At 47.1% G+C, this 20,854-nt stretch overlaps 1 protein-coding gene across 1 annotated transcript in view; it reads left to right on the forward strand.

Moving 5' to 3' along the window:
* The window catches only part of LOC124123582 (glycylpeptide N-tetradecanoyltransferase 2-like), a 30,914-nt gene that overhangs the window by 7,068 nt on the left and 2,992 nt on the right, over positions 1-20,854 (forward strand). Inside the window, exons 5-12 of the mRNA XM_046486785.2 lie at positions 543-634; positions 1,439-1,555; positions 6,760-6,930; positions 7,850-7,958; positions 8,466-8,537; positions 9,562-9,660; positions 10,760-10,924; positions 11,395-11,532. Coding sequence (XP_046342741.1) covers positions 543-634; positions 1,439-1,555; positions 6,760-6,930; positions 7,850-7,958; positions 8,466-8,537; positions 9,562-9,660; positions 10,760-10,924; positions 11,395-11,532 — 963 coding nt within the window. The remainder of the gene's footprint in view (positions 1-542; positions 635-1,438; positions 1,556-6,759; positions 6,931-7,849; positions 7,959-8,465; positions 8,538-9,561; positions 9,661-10,759; positions 10,925-11,394; positions 11,533-20,854) is intronic.

Genomic DNA, 20,854 nt, shown 5'->3' on the forward strand with positions numbered 1-20,854 from the left:
GCTTTTGTGTGGTGGTAGAGAGTCTGCCCAGAGAACCAAGAAACGTTAAAAGACGGTACTGGTTGTTACCCTGCTTGGTGCTTGGCATTACCCGGTAAAATAAGGACAGGTCGGCTCCGAGTCAGTACTGTGTCTAAGTGGAGTATTCATGTTAAAGTGCTGCATGGCATCTCAGTGGGCTAGCACCCCAAAATCAGCATTAGTACAAGAGCACAGACACGGACATATAAGTACAAGAATCTTGAACGCGACAGTACACCCCATTTCACCCCACCTTAGTGAGAATTACTGAAAATAGTTCAACCTATATCCATGCCCTTAAGGGTAATGTATCCCAATTCACTCGTTTACTTACTCTTACTGTTATAGGTATCGGTTTCTAACTGTATTATGTGGACCTTTGTTTGTCTGATCTTAACGAGATCTGATTGTAATGAGATGTGTTGGTGAATGCTTGTTCATGTCAGCTAGGATCTCCTGTAACAGGAATAAATGACACAGTGAGTCCGCCCTGCTTGTACCTAGAACTTGATCTGTTTCAGTTGAAAGAGCTGTATACACTCCTGAATGAAAATTATGTAGAAGATGATGACAACATGTTCAGATTTGATTACTCTCCAGAATTTCTTCAGTGGTAAGTTTTAGTTTGAATGTTCTCTTTGACAATAACACAGACAATAGTTGGAATTCTTAGTCGTGAAGATTTATGTTTGTGGAATTTTGTTTCACATTAAGCGGTACCTGGTCTTGATTTCATGCACGTCAACTGTACCACTCAAAAGAGGTTAAAGAACACCAGATATTTTCCAATGACTTCTCTGAAACACGCATATCTCCTTATGTATCTCCTTCGGCAAGCGACTTTGTTCGAAATATGCCTCTGTTCACCCAGCAGTGAAAGGTTACTCGGTAGGATGAGATGGCAATGTGACTGTTAACCTTCTTATACCTCACAAGCACGCATTTATACTCCCCAGGGAGCTGAGAATGAAAATTGAGCTAGTATCCAGCTTGTAAAAGTGCCATTAATAATCATCTGGTAATACAGCAGAATTAATGAGTGAGTGAGTTGTGTTAACGCCGCTTTTAACAGTGTTCCAGTTATATTACGGCGTGTCAGCTTTATGTGGGAGGAAAGCCCGAATGCAGGTCTTAAGACGTTTTCCACTTTGGTGAAACCCACGAGCACGGGTATGGTGCTGACAAACCTAGAAACACAATTGGGGCGAACCGGGATTCGAACCCACAATCATAGGTTTCTGGCGTGCCCAAGGGACACACAGCTAACTGCGGCGCCTTAGACTACTGGGTCACCCGTGCCCCCCTGAATTAATGACACTACATACACATGATGTATTGGGACATACCTGTCTGTCAGTAGACAGCTAAACAGGTTTCAGTTGAGAATCTGTGAGTAGAACCTATCTATCGTTTGCAGGGCTCTGCAGCCTCCAGGCTGGATCAAGGACTGGCACTGTGGTGTGAGGGTCACGAAAAGTGGCAAACTTGTTGGCTTCATAAGTGCTGTTCCTGCTCACATCAAAATATATGAAAGGTTTGTATGATTAGAAATTAAACTTCATCAAGAGATTTTTTATTTCAGTATGCAATTGGTTCTAACATTTTGTTAAGGTAATAATAGCCCCTGTTCTATCAGGTTAGTTATTGCAAATCTTTGTATTACTTTTTGTTATTGTAACATAGTGGATATACTCACACCAGAATTCTTTGAAATTACATTAAGTAATACATTACCACTGTTATACCGAGGCTGTTGTCTCCCACAACTGCTGCTATAGCGAAATCTACCACAGAGATCTCAATTACCTCATGCAGCACGTGCGTAGCCACCTAGCTGCCATGTGACACACTTCACTCTTGTCTCCTTCGTCTGCGTAGCAAGACGTGTATTCCTCCTGCTGAAGCGTTCCTTGAATATTTGGTGATATTTATTATAGTTTATTCTCTAATAAACTTTGCTTTTATGGGGCGTTGCGGTAGCTACGCTTGGTTATAATTTTCCCGCCCTTTTTTCTATATACTTGCAGGGTTTGCGTATGCACGTTGTGTTTTACGTTTCCCCTGTTCTTGTATGTTTTGGGGGTTAACGTAAGTTATATGTGTATGTTATATGTTCACATTGCTCGTTTATTTTCTTGTGAAAATGCTCGTTTGTGAATCATTGTGGTGCGTGCGTTGTAACCATGTTTTGTTCTTTGTTTATAGCAGACAAACAATGTCTGACATGGATATGTCCCCAGTCTCCACCCCCTCTACCCCTGCTCCTCGAAGTTGCGGGGTGTGCAGAAAGTTTTTGCCCGCGGTGCAGGGTTCCTTGCGGGGACACCCGGTGCACCCTGTGCGAAGGTCTGGGGCCTGCGGAGTTTGAGCATTGTTGCCGCATTGTTGTCGAAACTTGTGGACTCCAAGCTGGCGGCCTTATCGCAAGATAGGCTGCTGGCTGTTCCGTCCCCGGCCTCTTTGGTGGCCGCGGGTTCGGACGGGGGGTCCGCCGTGGTTACCGGTCCTTCCCCCGAACCGTTGCTTCCGCTATCGGTTAAGGACCGCGTGGCCATGGTTTATGACCTCTTCGAGGACATGCCAAAGCCCCTGCCGATACCGCGGGGAATCCACGGTTCGTGGGTGACTCCGAGGTATACGACGAGACGTCTGACAAGGCTTTCCCGGCATCAACCTTGCTGCGCGGGATTAAGCCTTCTTTGGAGAAGGCCTTCACGACTGCCTCTGGTCGGGGTCTCCCGTTACCTCCACTGTCGTGGAGAAAAGGGTCTTTCCCGGTACATGACCTTGCCTTTCCCGAGGCTGGTCCTTCCGCGGAAGCCAGTGTGGAGCGTTTGGGGGTCCGTGCCCCACCGGTTGCCATGGTACCACAAGGTACCTTGCAACAGCTGGACACCCTCGCTTGACACTCCATGCTGGCAATGTCTCACGGAGACACATACCTGGCTGCAGCGGCCAGTCTGGTCAAAGGTTCTCCTACGGACCGAGACCAGCGCATTTACAACTGCTTGCTCGGTTTAAATGCTTCCCTGGAGTACGTTGCCGGGGCTTCGGCCTTTGTTTCCGGCACGTGCCATTTTTTTTGGCGCCAGTCGTATCTGGTTGCTTCAGGGTTGGACGCTGCCAATCAGGAGGTGCTCCTTTTGCAGCCTTGGTCTGCTCGGACCCTGTTTAATAACAAGATCCCTGGGGTTCTGAAGGAACAACAGGCCGCTGTGTCTGCCGAGGCCTCTCGGCACACACTGGATCTTGTGGGGTCCTTGCATAGGCGCCTGGGTGCCGCTCCGAAGCGGAGCGCGCCCCAGGATGCTGCGTCCGGCAGGCCTAAGGGGTCGGGTTCTTCTTCCTCCGGGAAGAAGCCCCGCTCTGAGGGCTCCGGTAAGGGTTCTCAGCAGCCCTTTCGCAGGAAGAAGGGGAACTGGGGGAAGCCCAAGTCGTCTAAGGACGGCAAACGCCCCTCCAGGTGACTCTCATTGGAGGGGTTCGTATGCCGACAGCGCTAACTTCGGTTGGCCCGTAGGCGAACCCGAGTCACTTGGCCCTGGGCAGTTGCGCCTGCCGCAGCCCGTCAGGCCCCCCTCTCTTTCCCCAGTGGGAGCCAGACTCCAGACTTACTGGGAGAATTGGGAACAAGTGTTCGATGACCCGTGGGTGGTCAACACGATTCGGTACGGCTATCGGCTCGATCTCAAAGCGAATCCGCCGCTCACCGTTGCCCCGTCGGCAGGTTTCTATTCGGAAACCGATCTTCCCTTCCTCGCTGATGCCATCGGCAGGTTGGTGGAGAAGAGGGTAGTTCGGGAGTTAGCTCTACCAGAAATAACACCGGGGTTTTACTCCAGGATATTTCTCGTTCCCAAGAAGGACAGTGCCGAACTCAGAATGATTCACAACTTGAAATCGTTCAACGAGTTCTACCTGCGCAAGCCGCCCAAGTTCAGAATGTTGAGCTTGACGGACCTGAAAGCACTGATCATGCCGGCCGACTGGCTAGCTTCAATCGACCTGAAGGATGCTTATCTGCATGTTCCGATTCACCAGGATCATCACAAGTATCTCAGGTTTGTCTTTCAAGGCAGGCACTACGAGTGGGTTGTACTCCCATTCGGTCTTTCATCCGCTCCCTGGCTGTTCACCCGGTTAACCACCCCCATAGTGGGGTTCCTCCACCGGAGGGGTGTCCGGTACTTCGCGTACCTGGACGACTCGCTAGTTGCAAATCGAATGACGGACACCCTGTCACGCCATCTCGTTTTCGCACATCGGCTCTTGGAGCAATTGGGGTGGGTTATCAATCTCCCCAAGAGCGAGTTAACCCCTTCTCAGAACTTGCAGTTTATCGGAGGTCGGTTCAACACGGTGTCCCATCGCCTCTTTGTCCCCCCAGATCGGTGGCACAAGATTCAGGCGATGATTGCCAAAGTCTTAGCGGTGCAACAGACTGTTCACTTTTGGGAACAGCTGTTAGGGCTACTTGTATCAGCCCAGGACTGCACCGAACGGGGTCGTCTCCAACTCCGCCCGCTGCAACGGTTTTTAATCCAGTTGTTAGCAACAGAGGTGAACAGTGCGACCGTCGCCCTCCCGGATCGGCTCCGACCGCATCTGGAGTGGTGGACGGTCCCTTACAATGTCTTATCAGGAGTCTCTATGTGGCCCTACCGGGCCACGTTGAACCTGTATACAGATGCCTCTCTAGTGGGCTGGGGCGCCCATCTAGAGGGGGAGATGAGCTCGGGGGTGTGGTGCGTAGACGAACTAGGTCTTCACATCAATTGTCTCGAGTTCAAGGCAGTGATCAACGCAGTCAATCACTGGAAGCATCGTCTCGTCGACGCCCGGCTCATGCTGGCAACCGACAACACGACGGTAGTGTCCTATGTGAACAAACTGGGGGGGAACCCACAGTCACTCGCTACTCGATCTCACGTTCAAGTTTTACGCTCTGGTGGACAGTGTCCCGTGCCAGATACGCGCCCGTCACATCCCAGGTGTGCGGAACGTACTGGCCGATGCTCTATTGAGGCTCAGGATCCGAGCCCCACAGAGTGGATGCTGAACCCAGTAGTGTTTCAGTGGCTGTGCGAACGTTTGGGTTGTCCGATGGTCGACCTGTTCCAACGCAGTTCAACAATCAACTCCCGTTATTTGTATCACCAGTCCCGGACCCGAGGGCCATCGATCACGATGCTCTCGTGTTAGACTGGACGGGCTTGGACGCTTATGCTTACCCGCCGACAGCGTTGATACTACATATTCTAAGCCGGCTCCGAGGAGTATGCTGTCGAATGTTACTGATCGCGCCCATGTGGCCGAACAGATCGTGGTACCCCGACTTGCTGACCCAGGTCACGCAGTCGCCACTTCCACTGCCTGTGAGACCGGATCTCTTGATCCACCCTCACACCCGTCAGCTTCATCCAAATGCAGGGCAGTTCAATCTGCACGCGTGGATGTTGTCACCGAGCGTCTGAGGAGTAAAGGTTTTTCTCGCGGTCGTCTCGGGCATACGTTAGTATGCTTCGTGATTCTACCCAGAAGGTGTATAATGCACGTTGGGTTATTTTCACGAAGTGGTGTTGTAAACATCACATTCATTCGCCAGATAAGGTATCTGTGCAGGATATTGCTTGTTTCATGTCTCACTTGCGAGAGACCCGGAAACTCTACGGGGGTTCCATTGCCAACTATGTCTCGTCTGTTGCTACGGTACGGGACGTTGCTATGGGTACCAGTCTCTCCAAAGAGCCGACGAGCTTACGAATACTGGAATTAGGTCACACGCCTAATGCATACTTTAAGTAGGCTTGCTCTGGGATATACGGTCTTAATTTCCCTCTTTTCGACTGTTTAACCTGATCTATGATTTAGCTCACGCGGATACAGTGTTCTCATCCGCTGCGGCGATGAAATGCCTATCCAGTGGGGCCGTTTGGAGTCACCAATCGTTTTGGCAATGACGATTGAGCCTTACGGTATGCGCTTGACAGTGCTTTGGTATTCCTATAGGGTAACGCCTAGCTAGGTGCATGCGCATCGAGTGCTTCCGCCTTGGTGTTTACTTCCGCTGGTCGGAAGGAACGCTAGCAGTCAGGATTCGGGTTGTAGGTGCTCCCCACCGCCTACTGTGGTAGTCAGCCTCGTCATAACAGTGGTAACGTATTACTTAATGTAATTTGTAGAATTTTTCTATTCGGAATATTCTATAAGTAATATGTTACCACTGGGCTGCTGCCCGCCCGTCCGTCCCCCGAGCACTTGCTCTCGCAGGAGACAAGAGTGAAGGGTGTCACATGGCAGCTAGGTGGCTACGCACGTGCTGCATGAGGTAATTGAGATCTCTGTGGTAGATTTCGCTATAGCAGCAGTTGTGGGAGACAACAGCCTCGGTATAACAGTGGTAACGTATTACTTATAGAATATTCCGAATAGGAAAATTCTACAAAACATTAAGTAAACAATATTAATTTCACAGACTGCTTATTTAATCATTAACAGAAATGGTTGTAGACAGCAGTTCAAAAAGTAACACCATTTATGCATCCCCATCCACTCTTTTATCAGCCAATCAGGCAACAGTAATCTGCAAGTATGCATGGACTTCCTGAGGGTTATGGAAACAAATGCACAAAAGATTGCTTGGAAAGCCAATCAGATGCCATGGAGTCACTTGTGTCTTATACCGACAATTGTTTTATGTATATTCATTTACTCTCACGTGTCTTTCTCTCTTTGTAGGAGAAAGAAAATGGTAGAAATAAATTTCCTGTGTGTGCATAAAAAGTTAAGATCAAAGCGTGTTGCCCCAGTGCTGATCCGAGAGATCACGAGACGGGTGCATCAACAAGGGTTGTTCCAGGCAGTGTACACAGCCGGCGTGGTCCTACCCAAACCTGTTACGTCTTGTAGGTGAGTGGGCCCAATCCCCATGCCTCTATGCTCAAAAGTGTATGACTCAGTTACCCTGTGTATTTTGTCTCAATTCTGTTATGATAAAACCTGTGAAGATTCAGGTAAGAATACTTTCAATAAAGGTGACTGCGTGTCGTAGGAGGTGACTAACAGGATCGAGTGGTCAGGCCCTCCGACTTTGTTGATGCATGTCATATCCCAATTGCATAGGTCAATGCCCATGATATCAATCATTGGTTTGTCTGGTCCAGACTCGTTTCTTTACAGACCGCCGTCATATAGCTGGAATATTGCTGAGTGCAGTGTTAACAGCAAACAAACAAACAAATGTTATGATAAATACCCTTGACCCATTCAGCTCTAAAGAGCTTCATTCAGAAAGTGTTATTGAGGTCTCAGGTTCTCGGATTAGTTACCTCACACAGAAAATCTCAACCTCATGGGTCTAATTTGAGTGGACAGCTAGTTTTAGCATGACCTATTTAAAAATCACTCAAAGGGAAGCTGTGATGACAAATGGGTTGAGGGTATTTAGTTAACAGATATGATATACTGGATTATTGAGGATGAAAAGTGTTGGGATCAGTTAAAATGTTTGTTGTCAGATATGGAAAACCACACCCCTGCTAAACGTAATGTTCAGAAAGAAAACGACACAAGTCCTTGGAATGTGACGTTAATGTTATGAAAGTGTAGCACAAGGAGCCACACCCAGCACAATTGGCGTCTTCTGTTGTGTATGTTATCTTGTTTTACCAGTCATGGTGATACAGTTCATTTTCAGAGTAACAATATGACAATTTTCAGATTTTTGAAAGTGAAAAGGTACATATTTGTTTGGCTACTTGACCATAGATTGGACTATATATGCATTATTACACATCCTTTGTATGACTGGTGCTGTTTTTGTTTCTAGGTATTGGCATAGATCACTTAATCCACGGAAACTAATTGAAGTGAAGTTTTCTCATCTTAGCCGTCATATGACTATGCAAAGAACACTAAAGCTGTACAAATTACCAGAGGTGAGGGGTACCGCAACACCATGTATACATGCTTCATTACTGTGTGGGGTATCACAATATGAAGTCCACATGCTGAAGTAGAGAAAGGTGGCCCAGTTGTGTAAGGTGCCAGTTATCTAAGGAGCCACAGTCCTCTGTGCAAAGTTGCCTCCCTTGGGCAAGCCAGAAACCTATTATCATGAGTTCAAATGCTGGGTTCACCTTTATAATGTTTTAGGTTTGTCAGCAAATATCAGACGACTGATGAATAGCTTGAATATTGCTGACTGCAACACCAACAGTTACAAGTCTGAGGAAATGGATCAGTACCACTCTGGCACTGTATTGACTGTTCTAGCACTGAACTAACTCATCTGCCTCACCAGGTTTTCCTGAACTATCCTTACACCTAACTTATAAATGAGTATTATGCTAGCTTTATATATCTTTTAAAGAGGGTTTGGTGTTTTGAAGAAAATGTTTTCGGGAATAATGTTTTCAATAAATGACTGTCTTTTCTGCTTGCAGTCCCCCAAGACTCCGGGCTTTCGGCCATTCACACCAGCGGATGTCCCTGAAGCATACAAATTGTTAGCATCGGTGAGGACACATTAAACAGAGGAGAACTGTCAATTCTCGGTGAAATTCTGCAATCTCTTTAAAGTCAGATATCTTACTCAAATTTGATACCTCTCCCCATTTAGATCTGACAGATCTTCTATAACACATTAGCATGTCCAGTCCGGTAGATATCTTTGCCTAAACTATCATTTTGAAGGAACAGTGTTTTTTGAGCCAGTGAGCTATCTGCTTGTTAAGATGCATTGCCTTCATGGTCTGGAAGCCTTAGACAGCACTTTACAGAAAGGTTGACTAATGTTAGGAGAAATGAAACCGCAGCTAAAAGGAATTCTAATCTCATTGATTATAAAACCCAAATAAAATGAAGGGTGTAAAATATCCATAACATGCTGCATAGATTCTTTTCAAACTTTGTGAATCCTGTTTATACCTATATGTTTGTTTGTCAGGTCTAGAAGACAAGAGTTCTTTGCTAGCTTGAACCAAAACTTTGTGATGCCACCTTTGTGATGCTGATATACTGATTAGAAAGTCACCTGATTTCACCTTCTATAGAGTGTTTGTTTATACAGATCTTAGTGGAGACAGGTAGCCAATCACAGTAAAAGATCTCATTTTAATGAGTCTATTAAAATTGAGTTCAGGCAGACAGGCAGGCCGGGTGTCATATATAACTTACATGGGCATTGGATGTCAGACCAAGATGTTCACAGTCTCCTAACTGTGATTGTAGGACATTGTACTGGAGTAACGTTAATACTCTGCAGAACAAGGAGATATGGGTATAAGTTGGTCACAATGGTAAGTCAGTAATGGCCTGTCTGTACTAGTACCCTGACAGTAATATGCTGTTTAACATTACGCTTTGCAGGCCAAAGAGTTTGGCTAATTATTGTTGAATGCAACTTTCAAAACCCCACAAGTGGGCAGTAAGAACACTTTCAAAACGATCTTTTTTATCCTTTGTACAAGTGTTGAAAGATCTGAGTAGTGTATTATGACATCATCAAAGCTAACCACATGTTCTCTGTTCTCTTTGCAGTACCTAGACACGTTTGATTTGTCCCCTAATTTTAGTGAAGAAGAATTTAGACATTGGTTCATTCCCAGGAATGGAATAGTTGATAGCTATGTTGTAGAAGTAAGTATGATTCACTGTTTTCTCTTTATGCTAGAAGTAGTATAGTTTTATAACCGTTATTCCAGGATGCTTGAAAGTGTGGTCCATCCCAGGATGGACACCCCAGTTAGAATAGGTCCTGTATGGATTCTGGGTAAAAAGAGGACATGGTATCTATGGTAACCTATGCTTGTTGTAATAAGCGACTTGATGGATTAATGGATCATTTCATTGTGCCTCAATAGCTTTGGAAGTTTTTCATACTATCAGTCAATAGTTTGTTTTCAAATCCAAGAGAAACAAACAAATGTGTGATCCATTGATCAGAGGGATGTACAAGTGACTGTACAAGGTTTGGCTTTTCACTTACTTCCATGTGGTTAAAGCGTTCACTTGTCACGCACAAAACCCAGGTTCGAATACCGACATGGGTTCAATGTGTGAAGCTCATTTCTGGTGTCCACTGCTGTAATATTGCTGTAATATTGCTGGAATATTGCTAAAAGCGGCATAAAACCATGCTCACTCACTCACTCCATGTGGTACCAGTGGTCAGGATCTATGACATGCGAGTGTCACCATACTGTAATGGCGTGAATCATTGCTCCTGCGTTTCACTGGTTTGCCCAGTCCAGACTCAACTGTATCTATACTACTCAACATTTGATAGAGATATTCGGAGTGTTGGACCTGTGAGTGATTGGTTGCTAGGAGATGGTGTCATACAAATAGTATCCCATGGTGCCCTGCAACTGGAGCATGTTCAGCTTCATTTGAGGGTAAAAAAGTAAGTACACAGTTCAAGTTCACCAGTTAATGTCCTCCAGTTACAGAACAGTAGGATATAGCCCTGTATCCCTCTCAAATGTTGAGAAGTATAGGTTGTCATGATATAGCTGGAATATTGCCGACTGCAACTTTCTAGCAAGCTTTACTGGCCATGGGTTGTCCCCCTTTGCTGCAAGGAGCACCTGGTTAAAGGTTCGACTCCCTCAGATGAATTCATATTCGAAGCAGCTTTATATATACCTGGTACTCTCCCACTTATTACGTGAATAATTTCACTGACCTGTGGTGTGGTTAGTGAGGACTCGTCTGATTGTTGTTGTGCCTGGCGCAGGTTGATGGGACAGTGACAGACTTTGTGAGTTTCTACACGCTGCCCTCCACTGTGATGCACCATCCCCAGCACAAGTCCCTCAAGGCAGCGTACTCCTTCTACAACGTGGCCCACAAGACGCCCTGGGTTGATCTCATGCAGGACGCTCTTATAGTAGCAAAAAATGTAAGTCAGTTACTTGCCACTCAGTCATAACGGAGGAATGGTAACATGTTTTGGTATTGTCATCGTTTTACTTTACTAGCTTTATTAGTGTAGGACCAGAATATGTCCCCAGGACTTTTGACTTTTGTTCAATACAGAATATTTGTTTCTGTCACTTCTTCTAGATATACAAATTGTTTTTCTCTGAAAGGAGGAACCCCAAAAATATCTGAAACACACAACACAATAATTCCCAGAACATCTATTGAACAATTTTCATTGTGTAAAGCCGTCGTAAAATTTGTAATGTTTTGTGATCTCGTTATCACTCCATCCAAGACTTCATCAGAAGCAAAACTATGAAGCTTTTGGTTGCACATTGTACACAGAAAAGGTAGCATTTTTCCTCAAAACCTGAATCCCAGAATGTGGGATGAATATTAAAAATATGTAAGTTGACTGGATGTGCTAAGTCTGTGTATTGACTGCAGGTGGGCTTCGATGTGTTCAATGCCCTGGATCTAATGGACAACAAGGAGTTCCTGGAGAAGCTGAAGTTCGGGATCGGTGACGGCAATCTTCAGTATTACCTGTATAACTGGAAGTGCCCTGCGATGGACACGAGGCGGGTCAGTAGCGTCACTGCCTTCGGTGTACCTCTGTGGTGATAGGGGTGGTCATCTGTTGGCTGTAAGCCATGCCCTTGTGTATCATGGTACCCAGTGGTGTTCATCATTGTGTGTCATGGTACCCGGTGGTGTTCATCATTGTGTGTCATGGTACCTGGTCGTGTTCATCATTGTGTGTCATGGTACCCGGTCGTGTTCATCATTGTGTGTCATGGTACCCGGTGGTGTTCATCATTGTGTGTCATGGTACCTGGTGGTGTTCATCATTGTGTGTCATGGTACCCGGTGGTGTTCATCATTGTGTGTCATGGTACCCGGTGGTGTTCATCATTGTGTGTCATGGTACCTGGTCGTGTTCATCATTGTGTGTCATGGTACCCGGTGGTGTTCATCATTGTGTGTCATGGTACCCGGTGGTGTTCATCATTGTGTGTCATGGTACCCAGTGGTGTTCATCATTGTGTGTCATGGTACCCAGTGGTGTTCATCATTGTGTGTCATGGTACCTGGTCGTGTTCATCATTGTGTGTCATGGTACCCAGTGGTGTTCATCATTGTGTGTCATGGTACCCGGTGGTGTTCATCAGTGTGTGTCATGGTACCCAGTGGTGTTCATCATTGTGTGTCATGGTACCTGGTCGTGTTCATCATTGTGTGTCATGGTACCCAGTGGTGTTCATCATTGTGTGTCATGGTACCTGGTCGTGTTCATCATTGTGTGTCATGGTACCCGGTGGTGTTCATCATTGTGTGTCATGGTACCCAGTGGTGTTCATCAGTGTGTGTCATGGTACCTGGTCGTGTTCATCATTGTGTGTCATGGTACCCGGTGGTGTTCATCTTTGTGTGTCATGGTACCTGGTCGTGTTCATCATTGTGTGTCATGGTACCCGGTGGTGTTCATCATTGTGTGTCATGGTACCCGGTGGTGTTCATCATTGTGTGTCATGGTACCCAGTGGTGTTCATCATTGTGTGTCATGGTACCCAGTGGTGTTCATCATTGTGTGTCATGGTACCTGGTCGTGTTCATCATTGTGTGTCATGGTACCCAGTGGTGTTCATCATTGTGTGTCATGGTACCCGGTGGTGTTCATCAGTGTGTGTCATGGTACCCAGTGGTGTTCATCATTGTATGTCATGGTACCCGGTGGTGTTCATCATTGTGTGTCATGGTACCCAGTGGTGTTCATCATTGTGTGTCATGGTACCCGGTGGTGTTCATCATTGTGTGTCATGGTACCCAGTGGTGTTCATCAGTGTGTGTCATGGTACCCAGTGGTGTTCATCATTGTGTGTCATGGTACCCGGTGGTGTTCATCATTGTGTGTCATGGTACCCAGTGGTGTTCATCAGTGTGTGTCCATGGTACCCAGTGGTGTTCATCAGTGTGTGTCATGGTACCCAGTGGTGTTCATCATTGTGTGTCATGGTACCCGGTGGTGTTCATCATTGTGTGTCATGGTACCTGGTCGTGTTCATCAGTGTGTGTGTCATGGTACCCAGTGGTGTTCATCAGTGTGTGTCCATGGTACCCAGCGGTGTTCATCATTGTGTGTCATGGTACCCAGTGGTGTTCATCAGTGTGTGTGTCATGGTACCCAGTCGTGTTCATCATTGTGTGTCATGGTACCCAGTGGTGTTCATCATTGTGTGTCATGGTACCCGGTGGTGTTCATCATTGTGTGTCATGGTACCTGGTCGTGTTCATCAGTGTGTGTCATGGTACCCAGTGGTGTTCATCAGTGTGTGTCATGGTACCCAGTGGTGTTCATCATTGTGTGTCATGGTACCCGGTGGTGTTCATCATTGTGTGTCATGGTACCCAGTGGTGTTCATCATTGTGTGTCATGGTACCCGGTGGTGTTCATCATTGTGTGTCATGGTACCCAGTGGTGTTCATCATTGTGTGTCATGGTACCTGGTCGTGTTCATCATTGTGTGTCATGGTACCTGGTCGTGTTCATCAGTGTGTGTCATGGTACCCAGTCGTGTTCATCATTGTGTGTCATGGTACCCAGTGGTGTTCATCATTGTGTGTCATGGTACCCGGTGGTGTTCATCATTGTGTGTCATGGTACCCAGTGGTGTTCATCATTGTGTGTCATGGTACCTGGTCGTGTTCATCATTGTGTGTCATGGTACCTGGTCGTGTTCATCATTGTGTGTCATGGTACCCAGTGGTGTTCATCATTGTGTGTCATGGTACCTGGTCGTGTTCATCAGTGTGTGTCATGGTACCTGGTCGTGTTCATCATTGTGTGTCATGGTACCTGGTCGTGTTCATCATTGTGTGTCATGGTACCTGGTCGTGTTCATCAGTGTGTGTGTCATGGTACCTGGTCGTGTTCATCAGTGTGTGTCATGGTACCTGGTCGTGTTCATCATTGTGTGTCATGGTACCTGGTCGTGTTCATCATTGTGTGTCATGGTACCCGGTGGTGTTCATCATTGTGTGTCATGGTACCTGGTCGTGTTCATCATTGTGTGTCATGGTACCTGGTCGTGTTCATCATTGTGTGTCATGGTACCCGGTGGTGTTCATCATTGTGTGTCATGGTACCTGGTCGTGTTCATCATTGTGTGTCATGGTACCCAGTGGTGTTCATCATTGTGTGTCATGGTACCCAGTGGTGTTCATCATTGTGTGTCATGGTACCTGGTCGTGTTCATCATTGTGTGTCATGGTACCTGGTCGTGTTCATCATTGTGTGTCATGGTACCCAGTGGTGTTCATCATTGTGTGTCATGGTACCTGGTCGTGTTCATCAGTGTGTGTCATGGTACCTGGTCGTGTTCATCATTGTGTGTCATGGTACCTGGTCGTGTTCATCATTGTGTGTCATGGTACCCGGTCGTGTTCATCATTGTGTGTCATGGTACCTGGTCGTGTTCATCATTGTGTGTCATGGTACCTGGTCGTGTTCATCATTGTGTGTCATGGTACCCGGTGGTGTTCATCATTGTGTGTCATGGTACCTGGTCGTGTTCATCATTGTGTGTCATGGTACCCGGTGGTGTTCATCATTGTGTGTCATGGTACCTGGTCGTGTTCATCATTGTGTGTCATGGTACCCGGTGGTGTTCATCATTGTGTGTCATGGTACCTGGTCGTGTTCATCAGTGTGTGTGTCATGGTACCTGGTCGTGTTCATCAGTGTGTGTCATGGTACCTGGTCGTGTTCATCATTGTGTGTCATGGTACCTGGTCGTGTTCATCATTGTGTGTCATGGTACCTGGTCGTGTTCATCATTGTGTGTCATGGTACCCGGTCGTGTTCATCATTGTGTGTCATGGTACCCGGTGGTGTTCATCATTGTGTGTCATGGTACCTGGTCGTGTTCATCATTGTGTGTCATGGTACCCGGTGGTGTTCATCATTGTGTGTCATGGTACCTGGTCGTGTTCATCATTGTGTGTCATGGTACCCGGTGGTGTTCATCATTGTGTGTCATGGTACCTGGTCGTGTTCATCAGTGTGTGTGTCATGGTACCTGGTCGTGTTCATCAGTGTGTGTCATGGTACCTGGTCGTGTTCATCATTGTGTGTCATGGTACCTGGTCGTGTTCATCATTGTGTGTCATGGTACCCGGTGGTGTTCATCATTGTGTGTCATGGTACCTGGTCGTGTTCATCATTGTGTGTCATGGTACCTGGTCGTGTTCATCATTGTGTGTCATGGTACCCGGTGGTGTTCATCATTGTGTGTCATGGTACCTGGTCGTGTTCATCATTGTGTGTCATGGTACCCGGTGGTGTTCATCATTGTGTGTCATGGTACCTGGTCGTGTTCATCATTGTGTGTCATGGTACCCGGTGGTGTTCATCATTGTGTGTCATGGTACCTGGTCGTGTTCATCAGTGTGTGTGTCATGGTACCTGGTCGTGTTCATCAGTGTGTGTCATGGTACCTGGTCGTGTTCATCATTGTGTGTCATGGTACCTGGTCGTGTTCATCATTGTGTGTCATGGTACCTGGTCGTGTTCATCATTGTGTGTCATGGTACCCGGTGGTGTTCATCATTGTGTGTCATGGTACCTGGTCGTGTTCATCATTGTGTGTCATGGTACCCGGTGGTGTTCATCATTGTGTGTCATGGTACCTGGTCGTGTTCATCATTGTGTGTCATGGTACCCGGTGGTGTTCATCATTGTGTGTCATGGTACCTGGTCGTGTTCATCAGTGTGTGTGTCATGGTACCTGGTCGTGTTCATCAGTGTGTGTCATGGTACCTGGTCGTGTTCATCATTGTGTGTCATGGTACCTGGTCGTGTTCATCATTGTGTGTCATGGTACCTGGTCGTGTTCATCATTGTGTGTCATGGTACCCGGTGGTGTTCATCATTGTGTGTCATGGTACCTGGTCGTGTTCATCATTGTGTGTCATGGTACCCGGTGGTGTTCATCATTGTGTGTCATGGTACCTGGTCGTGTTCATCAGTGTGTGTGTCATGGTACCCAGTGGTGTTCATCATTGTGTGTCATGGTACCTGGTCGTGTTCATCAGTGTGTGTGTCATGGTACCTGGTCGTGTTCATCAGTGTGTGTCATGGTACCTGGTCGTGTTCATCATTGTGTGTCATGGTACCTGGTCGTGTTCATCATTGTGTGTCATGGTACCCGGTGGTGTTCATCATTGTGTGTCATGGTACCCAGTGGTGTTCATCATTGTGTGTCATGGTACCCAGTGGTGTTCATCATTGTGTGTCATGGTACCCGGTTGTGTTCATCATTGTGTGTCATGGTACCCGGTGGTGTTCATCATTGTGTGTCATGGTACCCAGTGGTGTTCATCAGTGTGTGTCATGGTACCCAGTGGTGTTCATCAGTGTGTGTCATGGTACCCAGTGGTGTTCATCAGTGTGTGTCATGGTACCCAGTGGTGTTCATCAGTGTGTGTCATGGTACCCGGTGGTGTTCATCATTGTGTGTCATGGTACCCAGTGGTGTTCATCAGTGTGTGTCATGGTACCCGGTGGTGTTCATCATTGTGTGTCATGGTACCCAGTGGTGTTCATCAGTGTGTGTCATGGTACCCGGTGGTGTTCATCATTGTGTGTCATGGTACCCAGTGGTGTTCATCATTGTGTGTCATGGTACCCAGTGGTGTTCATCATTGTGTGTCATGGTACCCGGTGGTGTTCATCAGTGTGTGTCATGGTACCCGGTGGTGTTCATCATTGTGTGTCATGGTACCCAGTGGTGTTCATCAGTGTGTGTCATGGTACCCGGTGGTGTTCATCATTGTGTGTCATGGTACCCAGTGGTGTTCATCAGTGTGTGTCATGGTACCCGGTGGTGTTCATCATTGTGTGTCATGGTACCCAGTGGTGTTCATCATTGTGTGTCATGGTACCCAGTGGTGTTCATCATTGTGTGTCATGGTACCCAGTGGTGTTCATCATTGTGTGTCATAGTACCCAGTGGTGTTCATCATTGTGTGTCATGGTACCCGGTGGTGTTCATCATTGTGTGTCATGGTACCCAGTGGTGTTCATCATTGTGTGTCATGGTACCCAGTGGTGTTCATCATTGTGTGTCATGGTACCCGGTGGTGTTCATCATTGTGTGTCATGGTACCCAGTGGTGTTCATCATTGTGTGTCATGGTACCCGGTGGTGTTCATCATTGTGTGTCATGGTACCCGGTGGTGTTCATCAGTGTGTGTCCATGGTACCTGGTCGTGTTCATCAGTGTGTGTCATTGTACCCAGTGGTGTTCATCATTGTGTGTCCATGGTACCCAGTGGTGTTCATCAGTGTGTGTGTCATGGTACCCAGCGGTGTTCATCATTTTGTGTGTCATGGTACCCGGTGGTGTTCATCAGTGTGTGTGTCATGGTACCCAGCGGTGTTCATCATTTTGTGTGTCATGGTACCCAGTGGTGTTCATCATTTTGTGTGTCATGGTACCCAGTGGTGTTCATCATTTTGTGTGTCATGGTACCCAGTGGTGTTCATCATTGTGTGTCATGGTACCTGGTCGTGTTCATCATTGTGTGTCATGGTACCCGGTGGTGTTCATCATTGTGTGTCATGGTACCTGGTCGTGTTCATCAGTGTGTGTGTCATGGTACCTGGTCGTGTTCATCAGTGTGTGTCATGGTACCTGGTCGTGTTCATCATTGTGTGTCATGGTACCTGGTCGTGTTCATCATTGTGTGTCATGGTACCTGGTCGTGTTCATCATTGTGTGTCATGGTACCCGGTGGTGTTCATCATTGTGTGTCATGGTACCTGGTCGTGTTCATCATTGTGTGTCATGGTACCCGGTGGTGTTCATCATTGTGTGTCATGGTACCTGGTCGTGTTCATCATTGTGTGTCATGGTACCCGGTGGTGTTCATCATTGTGTGTCATGGTACCTGGTCGTGTTCATCAGTGTGTGTGTCATGGTACCTGGTCGTGTTCATCAGTGTGTGTCATGGTACCTGGTCGTGTTCATCATTGTGTGTCATGGTACCTGGTCGTGTTCATCATTGTGTGTCATGGTACCTGGTCGTGTTCATCATTGTGTGTCATGGTACCCGGTGGTGTTCATCATTGTGTGTCATGGTACCTGGTCGTGTTCATCATTGTGTGTCATGGTACCCGGTGGTGTTCATCATTGTGTGTCATGGTACCTGGTCGTGTTCATCAGTGTGTGTGTCATGGTACCCAGTGGTGTTCATCATTGTGTGTCATGGTACCTGGTCGTGTTCATCAGTGTGTGTGTCATGGTACCTGGTCGTGTTCATCAGTGTGTGTCATGGTACCTGGTCGTGTTCATCATTGTGTGTCATGGTACCTGGTCGTGTTCATCATTGTGTGTCATGGTACCCGGTGGTGTTCATCATTGTGTGTCATGGTACCCAGTGGTGTTCATCATTGTGTGTCATGGTACCCAGTGGTGTTCATCATTGTGTGTCATGGTACCCGGTTGTGTTCATCATTGTGTGTCATGGTACCCGGTGGTGTTCATCATTGTGTGTCATGGTACCCAGTGGTGTTCATCAGTGTGTGTCATGGTACCCAGTGGTGTTCATCATTGTGTGTCATGGTACCCAGTGGTGTTCATCAGTGTGTGTCATGGTACCCAGTGGTGTTCATCAGTGTGTGTCATGGTACCCGGTGGTGTTCATCATTGTGTGTCATGGTACCCAGTGGTGTTCATCAGTGTGTGTCATGGTACCCGGTGGTGTTCATCATTGTGTGTCATGGTACCCAGTGGTGTTCATCAGTGTGTGTCATGGTACCCGGTGGTGTTCATCATTGTGTGTCATGGTACCCAGTGGTGTTCATCATTGTGTGTCATGGTACCCAGTGGTGTTCATCATTGTGTGTCATGGTACCCGGTGGTGTTCATCAGTGTGTGTCATGGTACCCGGTGGTGTTCATCATTGTGTGTCATGGTACCCAGTGGTGTTCATCAGTGTGTGTCATGGTACCCGGTGGTGTTCATCATTGTGTGTCATGGTACCCAGTGGTGTTCATCAGTGTGTGTCATGGTACCCGGTGGTGTTCATCATTGTGTGTCATGGTACCCAGTGGTGTTCATCATTGTGTGTCATGGTACCCAGTGGTGTTCATCATTGTGTGTCATGGTACCCAGTGGTGTTCATCATTGTGTGTCATGGTACCCAGTGGTGTTCATCATTGTGTGTCATGGTACCCGGTGGTGTTCATCATTGTGTGTCATGGTACCCAGTGGTGTTCATCATTCTGTGTCATGGTACCCAGTGGTGTTCATCATTGTGTGTCATGGTACCCGGTGGTGTTCATCATTGTGTGTCATGGTACCCAGTGGTGTTCATCATTGTGTGTCATGGTACCCGGTGGTGTTCATCATTGTGTGTCATGGTACCCGGTGGTGTTCATCAGTGTGTGTCATGGTACCCAGTGGTGTTCATCAGTGTGTGTCATGGTACCCAGTGGTGTTCATCATTGTGTGTCATGGTACCCGGTGGTGTTCATCAGTGTGTGTCATGGTACCCAGTGGTGTTCATCATTGTGTGTCATGGTACCCAGCGGTGTTCATCATTGTGTGTCATGGTACCCGGTGGTGTTCATCAGTGTGTGTCATGGTACCTGGTCGTGTTCATCATTGTGTGTCATGGTACCCAGCGGTGTTCATCATTGTGTGTCATGGTACCCAGTGGTGTTCATCATTGTGTGTCATGGTACCCAGTGGTGTTCATCATTGTGTGTCATGGTACCCGGTGGTGTTCATCATTGTGTGTCATGGTACCCAGTGGTGTTCATCATTGTGTGTCATGGTACCCAGTGGTGTTCATCATTGTGTGTCATGGTACCCAGTGGTGTTCATCATTGTGTGTCATGGTACCCAGTGGTGTTCATCAGTGTGTGTCATGGTACCCGGTGGTGTTCATCATTGTGTGTCATGGTACCCAGTGGTGTTCATCATTGTGTGTCATGGTACCCAGTGGTGTTCATCATTGTGTGTCATGGTACCCAGTGGTGTTCATCATTGTGTGTCATGGTACCCAGTGGTGTTCATCATTGTGTGTCATGGTACCCAGTGGTGTTCATCATTGTGTGTCATGGTACCCAGTGGTGTTCATCATTGTGTGTCATGGTACCCAGCGGTGTTCATCATTGTGTGTCATGGTACCTGGTCGTGTTCATCATTGTGTGTCATGGTACCTGGTCGTGTTCATCATTGTGTGTCATGGTACCCAGTGGTGTTCATCATTGTGTGTCATGGTACCTGGTCGTGTTCATCATTGTGTGTGTCATGGTACCCAGTAGTGTTCATCATTGTGTGTCATGGTACCTGGTCGTGTTCATCATTGTGTGTGTCATGGTACCCAGTAGTGTTCATCATTGTGTGTCATGGTACCTGGTCGTGTTCATCATTGTGTGTCATGGTACCCAGCGGTGTTCATCAGTGTGTGTCCATGGTACCTGGTCGTGTTCATCAGTGTGTGTCATTGTACCCAGTGGTGTTCATCAGTGTGTGTCCATGGTACCCAGTGGTGTTCATCAGTGTGTGTGTCATGGTACCCAGCGGTGTTCATCATTTTGTGTGTCATGGTACCCGGTGGTGTTCATCAGTGTGTGTGTCATGGTACCCAGCGGTGTTCATCATTTTGTGTGTCATGGTACCCAGTGGTGTTCATCATTTTGTGTGTCATGGTACCCAGTGGTGTTCATCATTTTGTGTGTCATGGTACCCAGTGGTGTTCATCAGTGTGTGTCCATGGTACCCAGTGGTGTTCATCAGTGTGTATGTCATGGTACCCAGTGGTGTTCATCATTGTGTATCATGGTACCCAGTGGTGTTCATCATTGTGTATCATGGTACCTGGTGGTATTCATCAT

Source organism: Haliotis rufescens, unplaced genomic scaffold (genome assembly GCF_023055435.1).
Source record: "Haliotis rufescens isolate VD_foot unplaced genomic scaffold, xgHalRufe1.0.p SCAF_10, whole genome shotgun sequence".
Lineage (NCBI taxonomy): Eukaryota > Metazoa > Mollusca > Gastropoda > Lepetellida > Haliotidae > Haliotis > Haliotis rufescens.